Source organism: Egretta garzetta, unplaced genomic scaffold (assembly GCF_000687185.1).
Source record: "Egretta garzetta isolate BGI_Z169 unplaced genomic scaffold, ASM68718v1 scaffold321, whole genome shotgun sequence".
In the NCBI taxonomy this organism is placed as follows: domain Eukaryota; kingdom Metazoa; phylum Chordata; class Aves; order Pelecaniformes; family Ardeidae; genus Egretta; species Egretta garzetta.
In genome coordinates, this window is record NW_009258756.1 from 912,057 (window position 1) to 927,145 (window position 15,089).

At 43.1% G+C, this 15,089-nt stretch overlaps 1 protein-coding gene across 1 annotated transcript in view; it reads right to left on the reverse strand.

Moving 5' to 3' along the window:
* Window positions 1–15,089, reverse strand: part of AKR1D1 (aldo-keto reductase family 1 member D1) — a 41,091-nt gene that overhangs the window by 2,305 nt on the left and 23,697 nt on the right. The window contains exons 3-8 of the mRNA XM_009649235.2: window positions 12,221–12,337; window positions 7,643–7,720; window positions 5,306–5,428; window positions 3,458–3,567; window positions 2,807–2,972; window positions 1,950–2,032 (exon numbers count right to left, since the gene is read on the reverse strand). Coding sequence (XP_009647530.2) covers window positions 1,950–2,032; window positions 2,807–2,972; window positions 3,458–3,567; window positions 5,306–5,428; window positions 7,643–7,720; window positions 12,221–12,337 — 677 coding nt within the window. The remainder of the gene's footprint in view (window positions 1–1,949; window positions 2,033–2,806; window positions 2,973–3,457; window positions 3,568–5,305; window positions 5,429–7,642; window positions 7,721–12,220; window positions 12,338–15,089) is intronic.

The following is a 15,089-nucleotide window of genomic DNA, read 5'->3' on the forward strand; positions in this document are numbered from 1 at the left end:
TCCTGCTGGCATTTGCATCACACCAGGCAAAGGTTTTGCACGAAGTTGACTTTCTGTATGATGGTTTGACTTTTTCAGATACATATTGTTAGATGAAATCGGGAAATCTCTCTAGGCTGGTGAGTCATCTGTTGCAGTGTCAATTCCAGACACTTCAGTATAAGCACACATAGTAGGGAGATACAGGTTTAGTTGCTCCTTACATGGCAACACCACTTTTCTGAGAAGGTGTTTTTCACAGTATTTAAGCAATTTCCCCAGACACGGCACTCCTGTGAAAAATAGAGCTGGCAAAGTCCATTCTATGCATTCTGTTTTCCTTGTCCTCAGTGGCCTCCTGGGACCAAATTTAGTCTAACAAAGCAAATCATTTAGTTTATTAGCTTTTGGATTGATTGGTGGCTTAGAAAGTTCTCCTGTAGGCATTTGCATCCATTAACTTTGCTTCTGGAAAAGACTCTTGCATTTGCACCAAGGTTACGTTTCATGTATGTATTCACTACAAGTTTAAATGATGTTATAGCTCAATTTAGCTATGAAAACCCAAACAATTTCAAATACCAAAACGCACATAAGAATCTGCTAGGCCATTTGTGAGAAGCCTTCTGGAATGAAGTGCTGCTAATTGAAGGAAGGCTGTTTTAAGAAACTAAAGCTTCAGAGCACCTGGCTGAGCTTAAATGTGAAAGATGAACTCCACTATGATGCTTTTCACTTAGTTCATATTTCTTATCTGTTCTTAGTGCTGTTGATGCTGTTATTCTGCTTTCCATTATTTTTAGTGCTTGAGCACACTACAGTTTGGCAAGACACAGATAATCCAAGGTAACAAGAGAAATGTGTGGAAATGAGTATCTGGTGTTTGGCTACACATTGAGTACCCTGAAAAGGGGAAAGCATAAAGTTTGGCCTTAAACTGTAGATGCTCTTGAGCTGGAAGAAAAACAATGCTCTTGAGCTGGAAGAAAAACAAACAGCCTCATTCTCCAGACGAGACGTTGGGTCAGTCTCAGCCTTCTGGGGTAGCGCAGCCTTCAGGTGAAGCAAAACTACATTGGATGGTAAGCTTTAGATCACAAGCAGCAAGAAATCAAGTCTTGTTAATGCTCAGAAGTGATAATTAGGAAGTGGTCTATCAGTCAAACAAGCTGCATGGCTTTCTGCTTTCCATGTAAGAAGGTACAACTCAACATGACAGCAGGAGAGGGATATTGCTGAAGAAGACAGCATCAGAAGAAAGGCCAAAACAAAGTTTCTGACCGCTTGTGGTCATCTAGGTGTATCATTTTTAATGAGGAATTTGGGTAGGCAAATTCTGATGTTCTGATGAAAGTATTAAGCAAGAAGGAACAGAGCTGTCCCTAAATTAGCCCTGTGGTTTCACATAGCAGTGCTCTTAATTCTTAGCCTTTCACGTAGCAATTTAGGACAGGTTGCCTCTGGAAGCACTAGGTTTACACTCCATTGTAGTCAGACAGCCACATGGCTTGCTGAACACTGGAAGTGAAGGTGGGAAGGAGCAGAAAGACAAGAAAGTGCTCCTATTTGAATTTTGGCTCCGTTCTCCACACTGCTAGACAGGGGCAATGCTATACCTTGTGAGTGGAGACTGTCGTTACAATATGGAGCAGAAAGCATTTAAGGAGAGGGAGCAGAGATGGAATAGCCAGATATGGTCACTTTCTACTAGGTGGGCTTTGGCATCTGAGCTGTGAGCAAGTATTGCACGCTTATTTTTGCAATGGGTCCAGGAGCGTATTCAGGCTGCATTAAAGACATCCCATATTTAAGCCTTACTTTCAAATAAGGTTGTTTATAAAAAAAAAAAAAAAAAAAAAAAAAAAAAAAAAAAAAAAAAAAAAAAAAATTAAAAGAAAGTGATTTTTTTATACAATCATCTGAAAAGACAGGAATGTTCTGTGAGGATCTAGGATTCCTCCTGGACTTACATTAACAGTTCCACGTAACGAACGTTTTTGTTCAGGGCTTCAATTGCTTTCATTTCTTCCTCAGTGAGGGAGAAGTCAAAGATCTAATGGAATGAGGTGTTGGGAATAAGTTAGCATTTCTTGTCAAAATCAACATTCATATGTGCCAGAATTCAGAAGTACAATCTTCCCTCCCATCTCCCCCATAAATCCATACTTGCTTGCATTTATAGGAAAGTCTTGAGCACGTGAAGAAATCCAGTCACATCTGCTTACACACTTTTGCAAGAAGAGAAAGGTAGTCTTCCTCTCTCTAGGGCTACCAGCTTTGAAAGCAATACATTGGCAGGGAAAGCGGGGAGCAGTGTGAGTACTGGGTGCTGCAAGGGACACAGGAACGAATTCTTTATCTCATTTGGGTGTGGTGGTCAAGCCAGATGCTTTCTGGTGGTGTGGTTATGAGCTGTTCTTGCACACCTGTATGCAGCAACCCTTCCCTAACAGACCTGCCCCATACCTCAAGACTGGGCAAAACAAGTTGGTCATTCCTGAACACCTTCAACCAGCAGCCTTGGGCTGCTGAACTACTTCATCTCGCTTGTGCTGCTTACTGCAACCACTGGTGCTCTGGGATACACCACCAGCTGGAACTTTAGCTACTCCAGAGGGTTAAAAGACACCAAAATTTCCTCTCTACTCTGCCCTATTACTGTCATATCATGGTACTGTTAAGTGATGGGGACAAAAAGCACCAAACGTGGCAAAGCTTGACACTGGTCAAGCCTTATGTCTACAGAAAGAAATGGGAAAATCACCTTCTATAGGAGCTAAGCCAGTGCAAGTAGATGCATCCATGCACCATCAGAGTACAAACTTACCTGGAAATTCTCTCTGATGCGTTGTGGATTGAAGCTTTTTGGGATGACCACCACCCCTCGCTGGATACTGAAACGCAAAGCAACCTGTGCAGCTGTCTTGTTGTACTTTTTGCCAATGGCATTCAGCACAGGATCCTTCAGTAAAGGCGGGGAGGACACGTTTACCCTGGAAGAGAATTGGAAAAAAAGAAAACAAACCAATCCTCCTTATCTTTAATGTCAAAACATAGAGGCATCTTCTTTTTTTGTGGACAGAATACTGCACCTTTTTGACAAGTAGTGTGAAAGATGGGAGAAAAGCTTTGGCTTTTAGGTTGGCAGGCTATCAAAGGCAACTTCCTATCTGATGTCCTAACATTGACTTAGTTTATATTTCCTCACCTAAGCCTCAACGTTCCCAGTTACAGACGCTTGCTTCCTGTTAGAGAAGAACTAAGGCGACCTCCAGGCGACACCTGGCATTTTTTGATGACAGCATGCAGCAGGAGCATTGCACGTTTACATTCACAACAGTAATATTTAGATGCTGAAGTTCAAAACTACTCTGAAAAATGGGGACAAAGGTATTTTTCACAGAGATCCGGCAACGGAGAACTATTATTCTTTTCCTGGATAGTGATCCTGCTATTACAGAGTAACAGGGAAGCTCACCATGTTTCATCCCTTGAGGTTCCCAGTGGGCTGTATCCAACAATAACAATGCCATGTTGTCTGCAAAATTCGAGGAGTTTGGGTTGGGTGAAATAGGGATGGCATTCAACCTACAAAAGTAAAATAGAAAGGGTGACCAATCAACAGGACCAGATGCAGAAGCAGATGGCATCCCAATATTTGTAAGAGCTACAGACCAGATGATGCTTTCAGGAAAGGATACATGTAAATTAAGGAATAGGGAAACAAAACCTGTGGTTACTGTTCTAAATGTACATTGCTGTGTGATGGATTTTATTTTTTTTTTGTGGACATCTGTGATTATAATTTGGCTGCAGGGAATTTTTATTGACCCCCTAGTGGAAAGGTGGCAATAAGTGTGGGGAAGGAGGTGAGGGAAGCTCACTAGAGAAGTAGGCTGAGAAGGCAACCCATCTCACGTGGGTCAGATCTTTGTTTTTCTGCCTCTTGCATTCAGGATGACTAATCTGATGTTGTTTTTAGGGGAAGTGTTGGCATAAGCTGTCCCAGATAGAAAGGTGGGGGGGGGGGTATGTAAAAGATAAGGCATCTCCATAATGGTTATGACTTTATTACAAGCTCTGCCCTTCCACACTGCAAATACTGTGCACCATTCCCTTACAGGCAGGGATTTTCTGACTGAGTTCTTAGTTTCTGGGAAAGGGATGCCTACAAGGTGACAGAGCAACCACTGTTTGCAGGCAGTCTGAAGCTAGCTGGCACATCCATGGTTGCTAGCTAGCTGCCCTAAGCTGGGCTTAATCTTTTGCCTGGTTTTCCTTGACCCCAGAAAGCAGCAGCAATGATGCTCAGCGCAGTCTTAGGGGGACGCCAGAAACAGCAATTGCATTTTGCACCAGCTGGTCATGTTAATACCAGTGAAGGGTGCTAGAATTTCCTCCTCTTGTAGGCTGCCTTTCCATGCAGGCTGAAGACAGGAATGAAGGCTGTAGCCAGCCTCCCTGCCCTGTGCCAATCCTAGCCCTCTAAGCCATGTGCTGAGTGTGGGAAGCTGGTCCCAGTTGGTCTCTGGCCTCTTCTCTGATAGTGCTAATGTGGATGTTTGTTTGTGCCAGATGAGGCAGAAGAGCTTCCCAGTGATTTCTAGGAAATGCAGTGAGCTGCCAAATGCCTGCTTCAAAGGTATCAGGAATTCAGATGGGTCACTGCTGCTTACCAGCTTCTCAGAGCCCTGCTACTGTAATTTAACTTGGACATGCCTATCATCTTCATAGGCTTGTTCAGCTCAAGTTGGTCACTTAATGGGGTGTCCTCTTTAATTTAGGTTTTTCCTCTAGCTCTTACTGACGTCTTGTAGGAAAGGCACAAGAGAGCAAGTACAGGAAATTTAGGAGTTACTTCTAATGTCTTTTAAACTTGGGAATCTTGGAGTGACTCAGGATCCCTGATACTTAGGGTTGTTTTGGTTTAGTGTCAGCTGAGGTAGACATGGCTTCCTTGAGGACTGGTTAGCCCCGAATTGTTTGTCTTGGGAATTTTTTGGACTTGAAATAAGGTACACGGCAGAGATTTAAGATCTGCGTTGACTCAGCATTCAACCTTGTTACAGAGCTTGGCACTGAGGCACCGGTTTTACAGTCCTGGAGCAGGAACTGAGCAGAACGATCGTTCCAGGATCTTCAGACATTTATCTCTAGCCTAGATAGGATGAGTAATATTTTCAAGCTAGAAATGGAAGTGTGACTGTATGGAGGGCAGTATCTGTGCAAAGCATACATCACCCTTGGCTCAGGCCACATGTTGCTTCTGCATTCCCTACAGGGCAGTGGCACCATGGCAGGCACTGCCCTCAGCTTGCAGTCATACCTGGTTGCTGACAGGTTTGTACTTAAGTCCTGGCTTGTTCAGGATCATCTCCAGCTGCCTGCGGTTGAAATTGGATACTCCAATAGACTTTGCCAAGCCTGCATCTTTACATGCTTCCATAGCCTGAAAAGGAAGCAAAGAATAGGGGAGTCCCATATGTTGGCTTGATTCCTTGGAGTGTATGTTTTAGAGATAGGTGGAAGATAGGCCATTCTTGACACTGCAGAAAAACCTTTGTTGCAGCAGAACTAGTGGCTCTACTAGCATGTGCCATCTTGCTATTCTAAACTCCATTCCTGCGTAGACCTGCTTTCCAGACCAAACCCTAATGTTTTATACATCCTGTGAAGGTAGAATTTGTCTGGCGAGCAGAAAGATTAATCTGAGATACAGGATATGTAAGTGCCAGACATCTGTTTTCATAGAGTTTTGCTTACTTTATGCTGCTTTAGCACTGCCTCAAAACTGGAGAGAGTGAACAAACCAGATTGCTTTCCTGATAAGTCAATTTATTCCTTTTGATTGTATGAGAGTTTTTCATATGAAATATCAATCCAGTGAAATCCCCTAAATATTTAGCAAGGCAAATCACAAAACCAGCATAGAAAACTTCAGTACAGTATAAAGTAGAGGGGAAAAAAAAGGGGGAGAGAGGAATTCTAGATATTCTGCACTTCAGGCAAATCCTAATAGCTGAGAAAGTCTTATGAATACTGGATAGGAATACATGCCCTGGTCTTCATTAGCTTCATCTCCTGAGTTAAGGGAAAAGAGGGTCCTTTCCTACACTCTTCCCCTCTGCTCCCAGAAACTCTGCACACAGAGGATTCAGTGGCTGTTTGAGGCAGAGCAGACCCCACTGTGGAGCTGGATGCCCCTCCTGCTAGTTTTGTTATTCCTTTCTGTCTTGTGGGAGCTGAAAGCAGGGAGGTAAGAGGCACCCGTGGATTTGATGACCTGTAGTTGCCCTCATATGCTTTGTATCACCCAGTGACAAGTCACCAAATATAGTCATCCGGAGCCATTTTTGTCTGCTAGCACCATACTGAGAGAGTGAAATTATCTGGAATGAGTTTAGCCAGTTTTATTTAGATTGATGCTATTATTTGCAGGCACTCACCACCACCTATTTTTCTCTTGGTTGCTTAGCTGAAGAGAGCGACCTGTTACAACATACCCTTTACAATGAGCACCAGCTTGAAGATAAAAACATAACAGTGCTGGGACAGCTGTTGTTTTCAACATTTGAGCAACTAGCCTGCGAAAGAGAGGAATTAGCTGCATCAGCCAAAGACAAGGGTAACATAAACAGCTACCCGGGAAGTCCCCATTCCCCCTGAGACCCAGTCTGGATGGCTCAGCTGCCAGGGGAAAGCCCAAGCCCACCCTGGGCTTTCTCCCACTCTGAACTTTCGCTCAGAATTTCATCCATTCTCCATCTCTATCTGTTGCACCTCCAGTAGAGCTGAACTGGGACATAGCTATCCAGCTCTGTATGGTACAAGCTGAAGTGGAGTGTGTAGTAGCCCATGTTTATCTCTTTTGGTGTGAACTGGGCTGAATTAGTAATGTTTTTGCAGCAGACATGGTGCAGAAGGGGAGCTGACCAGCTTTGGCCATGAATTGTAAAGAGTGTCCAAGGCTTCGAAAGGCAGGAACGTGAGCAGATTGCTAATCTCATGTTCTGCCTCACCTGAGATCCCAAAGCCAGGTGGCAGTAGGCTTGAGGAGACATCTGGCTATAGGACTAGAGTGCATCACAAACAAATTTAGGATGCAATCTTTCAGGCAAATACTACTTCCCTCCAAGTTTCTTAGCAGAAAAAACCTTGCATACTCACAATTAAATCTAAAAGTGAGTGAACTTGTTCTGATGGCAAGGGGTTTGGGTTTTTTTGTTGTTGGGTTTTTGTGGTTTGGGTTTTGTTTTTTTTTTATGGTGAGCTTTAGGGCAAATTCTGTTTTTCTTGAAGGTGAAAAACTTCATTTTTTTGAAGAGGATATGGTCACTTCATAGGGCTCCAACTTTCTCTTGCTATAAAGATCTGATAAAGAGGAGAGATACCTCGGCTAGCAAGTGTAGAGTGCACTCTCTGAAAGAAGGAATGTGGATGTCAGATATTTCAACAATGTTTTATTTTTTCATAAAAATAATTAAGTGATGGCAAGAAGCAACACCCTTAGGGACAGAAGTAAAATTTATCCATGGAGCTAGTAGAATTTGATCCATTTGCCCTGTCAGTATGCCTCAGCTCTGCTTATGAAGGCCACAAGTAAAACTAAGAATGAGGATCTGTCTTTTTAAAGCATATACAGATGGATGTTGTGTTTGCTTACCTCCCAAGTGGCACATAAGTCTGTCTCATGGTAGATAATTTTTCCATTTTCATCTTTTGGGTAGATTGCATCTCCAGGCTGAAAAGTAAAACCACACTTTTGTACTTTTAAATAAAAATTTTCACTCCTCAGAGCAACTTTTTTTTCCACAGGCTCTGTTTCTACTAGCAAACACACACACAAAAAAATAAATTCAAAAGCTTTCTGAAACACCCTAAGTTCAACAGGTCATTCATGCTGGGCTTACCACATCCTCCACTGCTAGATCATCCTTGGATACACTTCTGAACTGGAAGTGAGTGCACACTCAAGAGTTCCCAGATGGCTTTGTTTTTTCAATAAACTTTCGACCTTAACGTTATGGCATCTAAAGGACTGGTCTCCTTCCAAAGAGTTGGGTTAGAGTACCAACCTGTATTCTCTTCTACTTCTTCCCTCCTTTCTTCCTAGCCCTTCCCCTGATCCTGCTTGTATCACTGGCACCTGGGAAGAGTACCAGCTCAGTCCAGCTCCCAACAGTTGGAGGGACCATTTCCAAGAGCTACTTACTAGTAGTAAAAGGCTAACTGCCTAGCTGTAGTACAGGCCATGAACTACTTAAGTGTACTATCCACCTTTCTTTAGGCACTAGGGACTCTTTCTTCTTATCTCTATACCCTATAAACAAGACTTCAGAGATAAGTTATGAGCTGATATCTCACGAGCACAGCGTTCTCTTATTTGCTGGTCATTTCACTGCTGTTGCAGGCAATACAGTAATACCTCCCTCCCTTTTGTCTGATTGCAATTTCACTTTTGTTTCATAAAAACCCTGCAGTGATGTTTAACATTTGATCTGACTGCAAACTGCTACATTTCAAAGGCCCAGGTACAAGATGTTGACATGGTATCTGCTTGGGAACATGCAGCTGTGACTACTATGATCAGTAACCAGCACCTCCTAATTCAGTCAAGAAGTTAAAATTCAAGGTATTTTATGGGAGAAATGAGCCTAAGGAAAACACAGCCTCAGTTTTCAGAAGCCAAGGTCTAAGTTACAGGCATAAGCCCATCTTGTCCAAAGGTGCTCGTTTTCTTCAGTGAATTCTACAAAGATGACTTGTTGCCTTTGTTGCTGTGTTTTGCTGAAAAAAACCCATCTTGACTAGAAGAGGTAGGTTGCTGTTGGGTATGTTTTTCTATTAGAAGGCAAAATCTTTGTCATCATAACTTGAGGTGGAGAAGCCCTATTTACAAAACCACCCCATGGTATTTTGGAACAAACCATTCATCACCATGATGTCCCAGCAGGCTCTCCAAGGACTGCAAGCTCAATGCATAGCAGTTGGGCTTCTTTGAGTTCAGGGGATGAGTCTGAATGCTAAGACCTTTTTACTCTGTTCCACTTCTAATTGATTAACTTGTGTTCAACATTGCTTTTTTTTTTTTTTTTACAGTAGTCAATAGACAGCAATTACATTAGCTAATTTATCATCCCCCCATTTTCCTCTATTTCTATCATCACTTGTGTTCTAAATAGCAAACAAAATCAGGATGAATGGTGCCTGAAGATGAATTTATCTTGACTGAGAAAAATGGTGCCTCCTGTTGTGGATTTCCACAAGGATCAATCCTTCCTCTTGCCTCCAGGGAACTGCACAAGGTGTTGAAGTACAGCTGTCTCTGCTCAAGAGTCTCCAGGCAATACTTTCTCTGCCAAGCTACATTTTTATGCAAGGAAGTTCCTGAATGAAAGAACTGTCTGCAGATGGATAAAGAGGGATAAAGCGCTGAGAGAAAGGCGGTGTTTGATGGTGACAGGATGGTGTTACTGGGTCTTTGAAAAGGTCTTTTGGAAGTTGGTCACATTTCTCAGCTTTGGGTTCTCATGGACTACACTGCACCAGTCATTCCCACAAATGCCGTTGTCTTCTCTTGCAGTTCTCTTGGAGATAGCCATGCACCTTAGACTGAAAGTAAGTCTACCATGCTGCCACATGAGCACTGAAATAAGTGGGACAACACCATACAGTCGCTGACACTATTCCAGGATCACATCATGTCATGTTCAAAGCCTGGAACAAAAGCTACCAGACTACCTACTTGCATGTTTAAAACACAGCAGTTGGTAATCACTGAGAGGAAAAGCCCTGCTCCCATTAAAATTTCCTTGCCCACGGAGATGCAGGAAGACAGGTCTGCACATCCCATTGCTTTCACAAAATGGCCTTTGACAAGTGGGCTTTCTCAAGAGAGCAATTCTAACAATTTGCAAATGCCTATTGTATAAACAGAAGGCAATAGAAAGTCAAATAGTGAGGCCATTAGTCTGTTTTGATCAGGTCTCTTAAAATGACAAGAAGATACTTGGATGAGACTTGTTCAATGTAAGGCTAAAATGCCTGCTTTCCTTCTAGATGATAGAACAATTTAGTTCAGAGGGATTTGGAGATCATTTAGTGCACAGGTACCTGCTTACTGATGGATCAGTCATCTGAGGAGAGCCCCTAGAAAACCTGCTAGTGGGTAGGGGCTTTCTGGGCAGAGGGCATGTAGTGGCCTGGAGGAGACCTGTTGCTGCTGGTCATCTGCCTTGCTAGGGTCGAGGGGCTGAGCACTACCGCTGGGCTAAAGGGAGGAAGGACAAAAGTCCTGAATGGAGAATCTGTGTGAGGGAAAAATACAGGGAGGTGTGGGATAGTGTTGGTAGGTCAGTGAATAATGTCACCCCAGATTCCAGCCATTCTTGATCCACCCAACAGTGCTGTCGTGGTGGGGCTTTCCTCCTCTGAGCGGTGTTGTCTGAAAACAGATTCCTCTTACTTTGCCTAAAAGCCTCTGTGACAGCTTGCACCACTGGGCTCCCGCAGGGGCATGTTTCTTACTGGTTTCAGACTGGGACTGTAAGGTTTGTCAAGTACTTCACTGGTTTCAATCAGAGACTGCTTTTGCTAGTAGGCTTTTGGGGAGATGGGAAAGCACCAATATTTGCAGCCTAGGGCAGAAAGGGTGTTTGTTAGCGTTACACCTGCATGCTCCTCATCAAAGGCAAGCATTGTATTTGGGATGGGTGTATTTGTGAGAGGGGGAGCAAAGAAAGGAAACCTGTCACCATTGCAAAAGGGTGGGAGGTTTTGTATTTGGCACAGAAAAATGCGTATTTTTCAGGCAGAAAGCGACTTCTTTTTTCCTCTCCTCTCACGGGGGATGCGAATGCATCTCTAGGACTGTTACTCCTTTAACAACTCAGATTGTTGATACAGGCCTCAGGGAGTCAGATGTACATTACTTTAAAGCCAGCTGTCTATATCTTTATATTGTGAGACAATGACCTTCGCTATGTGGGAGAATGAACTACTGGAGAATACAAACATGAGCAAAGGGAAACAGGAAACTGCAAGTGGTGGGAAATTTTTAAAAATGTACCCAAAAGGATTCCATACATGGGACCGTATAAATAAAAGTTTTAGTATCTGAATCCAGTTACTCCTATACAGGTCTTAATGGGATATGGCTCCCTTGGGAAAAAAGGAACTGCAGGTCTAGGGTGATTGCTTCATTGATAAATTGCTTCCTATCTGATGCTTCTGGCAGTTTGGAGTCCATAGTAAAATGTAATTTTAATAATCAGAGAACTACCTTCTTTGCAAAAAGAGGCCAGTTAAGAGCTCAAACATCCCACAGAAACAATTAGCCAGCTAATTGCCTGATGCTATTCTCTCCAAGAAAAAGGATTTAATTGGTTCAAAACCACTGAGATACATTTTGAATCTCATTCTTCTAATTTCACTATTATTTAATTTGCCTTTATATCATGTACTTGCAGGGGAAAATTGTAAAGCAAGGCACAAACGGCTGTGAAACCAGAAAGTTTGGGGACTTGCAAGAGCTCATTGCGAGGGAGGCATACAGCTCTAATGGGAGCTCCTTGCATTCAGAGGTTTTGATTACAAGTTGCCCAGAGCCAGCAGTATGAAGGAATATGAGATTTTAATTTTTTAGGCATGTGAGAGTAAGAGATGGACAACCCATGTCTGGGACCAACTGTGATTTACTGAAGCTGTCAAAGAAGAGCACTGGAGTTAAGGAGATTAAGATCATAAACATGGTTTACTCAGTAGCTTTAACACTACTGAGGCTATTCATTTTTTGGGACGGAGTAATGAAATCAACTTGGTGGCTTTTCCCCCTTTCCCTTTCCCCTTCCAAACTTTGCCCCTAGCCTTTTGCTGCTTTGTAAAACCATTTTCTTCCAGTGACTCCCTCCTCGTGGCTCAGAGAGGATTAAGAGACACGTGCTGCTACAGCTACAGTGATTCTTCACCACGGGAAGTGTTCAGCCCTAGTTAGGAGACCTGTCCTTCCAGTGGAGAGACCCCATGCTACAGCTGTCAGTAAGAGTTCTCACACCACCTATAAGCCTCTCCTTGTGTGGGTACTGCACAGAAATGTATGCATGCAGTACACATCAAATGTTATCGGGCCAAAGTGCTATTTTCAACATGGACTAGAAGCTGCAAGGAGGATGCTAGATGAAGACCTTGGTTCATGGCCATGCCAGCCATGTACTTTTTAGGGCAATTTTTTTTTTTTTTTTACCTTGAAAGCCATTGGCAGCTCAATAATGTAGAGGTCAACGTAGTCCATCTGCAGGATCTTCAGGGTTTTCTCAAGCGTGGGGCGCACCATCTCTGGAGGGTGGCAGGTACTCCACAGCTGGGGAAGCAAGCACAGGCTCTTTTTTGGATGTCAGGAGGAATAGTGATATATCCAGCTGATACCCACTCCCCCCTGCTCCCCACCACCCACGTCTTGTTCTTCTGATGGAGCCTGTTATGCACAGTGCAAGGATGTTGTGGTCTACATCACCACAAGACAAAGGTGAGGGGCCTTATCCTGTCGTCTGCCAGAGGCAGATCTAGAAGCTACACCTGACCCAATAAAGCCATTACATATTTGCTTATTACAAGACAGGTCCTTCTGAGTTGAGTATATTGCAGACTCTTGCTCCATGAACTTAAGCAGATTCCTTTTGTTTTCTGAGCTTTCCAAGCATATGCTTTCACTGGAAAATTTTTTTCCCCACAAGAAATCTGTGGTCAGTTTTGTGCTTGAAGGCAGAAGCTTGGATCATGTGAGTGAGCTATTGAACAGCCAAGCACCCGGCACAATGAGAATCTTTTGGTTTTCTCCTGTGGTCATGGAGTCTGAGCGAATGCCTGACCTAGGGAATTTTTAATGTACTCCCTAGTCCTTACTGAAAGATGTATTATTGCTTAGTTACTGTAACGCAGGTGTGACTAAAGCACAGCCTTTTCAACCACTTTAATCACAACTGCTTCCTTGTGGGGGTTATGCCCTGGGGTTGCTATGGAGTATGCTCAGTTGATTACCTTCCAGTACTATCTCTAGCTGAACTCTGCTGATGCAAATTTCTTGCAAGGATAAAACCATAGCATGGTAATTAGTAACCAAGAGCTCTTTGTAAACTGATTGCCGCAGTTAAAATTGACAAAAACTGAAAACACACAATAGAAGGTTTAAAGTGACATTTGCTTGCACACAATAAGCTGGGCTATTTTATCTTTTTTTGATACACAAAACTGATGCACGGAGTCATGTTGAGGTTTTTGGTACCTTTGTTGGCTGGAAAAACCTGCTGTTTGTTGGTATGGGCATTATCTAGCCAGTCCTGCCACCAAAGATGGCAGTCACCATCTGCCAAGGTATAGAATGAATCTGTTCTTGAGACATGAAAACACTTGAATTGCCATTTTCAGAAGAAGCTAATGATTATAGGCATCAAAGGATGTAGCCTGGGTAAGTTTTAAAGTATTTTAGATGACTGGTTTTTTTAAACCAGATTATTGTTTTCTTGGGGAATAAATATCTGCTCAGTTCTGCCAGCAGGGGCAAGGACACGTTGTCTTGAAGTTTACTTGTGCTGAGAGCAGCACATTTGACCCTGCCCTAAGCTGACAAACCAAAGCAGGGTTTGGCACCTGGGAACTGATACTGGGCCTTCCCCAGCTGTAAGTTGTCAAGGTGTGAAGAATTTATGATCACTACACATGGGTTACACAGGCTGAGGTGTACTACGGTAAAGAACCAAGGTCCTGCTCTCAGTTTTAAGCTATTCCACACCAAGCCTTTGGTCTGGGTGTTTTTTAAGCAGCTTACATGTAAAATGAGATGTTGTTTTGGACTTAAATATAGGTAAGGAAATGAGACTGTGTACCCTTCGTGTTTAGTTTGTTTTTTGTTACTGTGTTTCAGAAATTTAGTAACCTGAGGTGTGTTGATAGTTTAGAAGCAGTTTTTCCAAGTGCCCTTTCTAGCCCAGTGCCATTGAGCTCAGTACTTGCCAGTGAATATACTTCCCTTTAAAAAACTGCAGAGGTTCTAAAGAAACAGTCTTCAGAAACAGCAAACATTTGTACTATGTTAATACATAGATGCCATGGAAACTTGAGAGTTTCATAACTGTTTTCAGGATTTGTACGAGTTATTGTATTATCTACCTAAGTAGAACCCATGTAGATGTTCGAGCAGTCAAAGCTGCCAGCTGGCTTTGGCATTTCAGGACACCACATTTCCTGGAAATGTTACTTTTAGTTTAATGAAAGAAATATCCTGGGATGAAAGAGGAGACCAAAAAGGTCTTGCTATATAAGCCAAGTGAGATGTTGGCAGTTGATATAAAACCTCTAAAATTTCTGGATGCTGAGCTGCTCTGCCTGATCCGCCAGCCAGCAGCAAGAGCCAAGTGCAAGTGCTGATGATTTCAACTGGCAGATGCAGCTTGATTGCACCAAGTCACTATTCCAGTAACGCTGTCGCTCCGTGGGGCTGTTCTGGTTAGTCCCTGCTGACGGACCAGCCTTCAGTCTGCATCATCTTTGTTTAAGGAAAGGTCTGCAGGAGGCTCTTGAGTCTGAAGGGTCTTGGGAATTTCCAGTACTTCTGATGTCAGTAAGGCTGAAGACAAAACCAACTTTTGCCGTGCAGACTACTTTCAAGAATGGGCTACTGTACCTACCATGTTCCCCAGAAGATGCAACAGTTCATATCAGCCAGTTACCAGTCAATGGCTGATGTATCTACCAGTGGCTTGATATCTGTCTGTAGTTCATAAGATATGAGTTTGTAAGGTACGCAAAGCTGAAGATACATAAGCTCATAAGACAAGGGACATGCAGTCCCACTCCTCCTGGGAAGTTCAGAGCTGCTGTGAAAATGTTCAGCAAAACCTGTGGAAATCCTGGACTGTGATGCAGATTATTTTCTGCTTCTGCCTTTCAACTCTCTTTAAAGACTACAGAGATGCTCTGATGAACTATCACCCTGAGCACCTGAAGTTTTGTCAAGCACAAACAAGACACAACAGAAAGATAAATCCACGCGTGTCCCGTCTCATGGTCACAAGACAGGCTGGAACCACGGGCGCTGACTATTGTGGTAACTACGA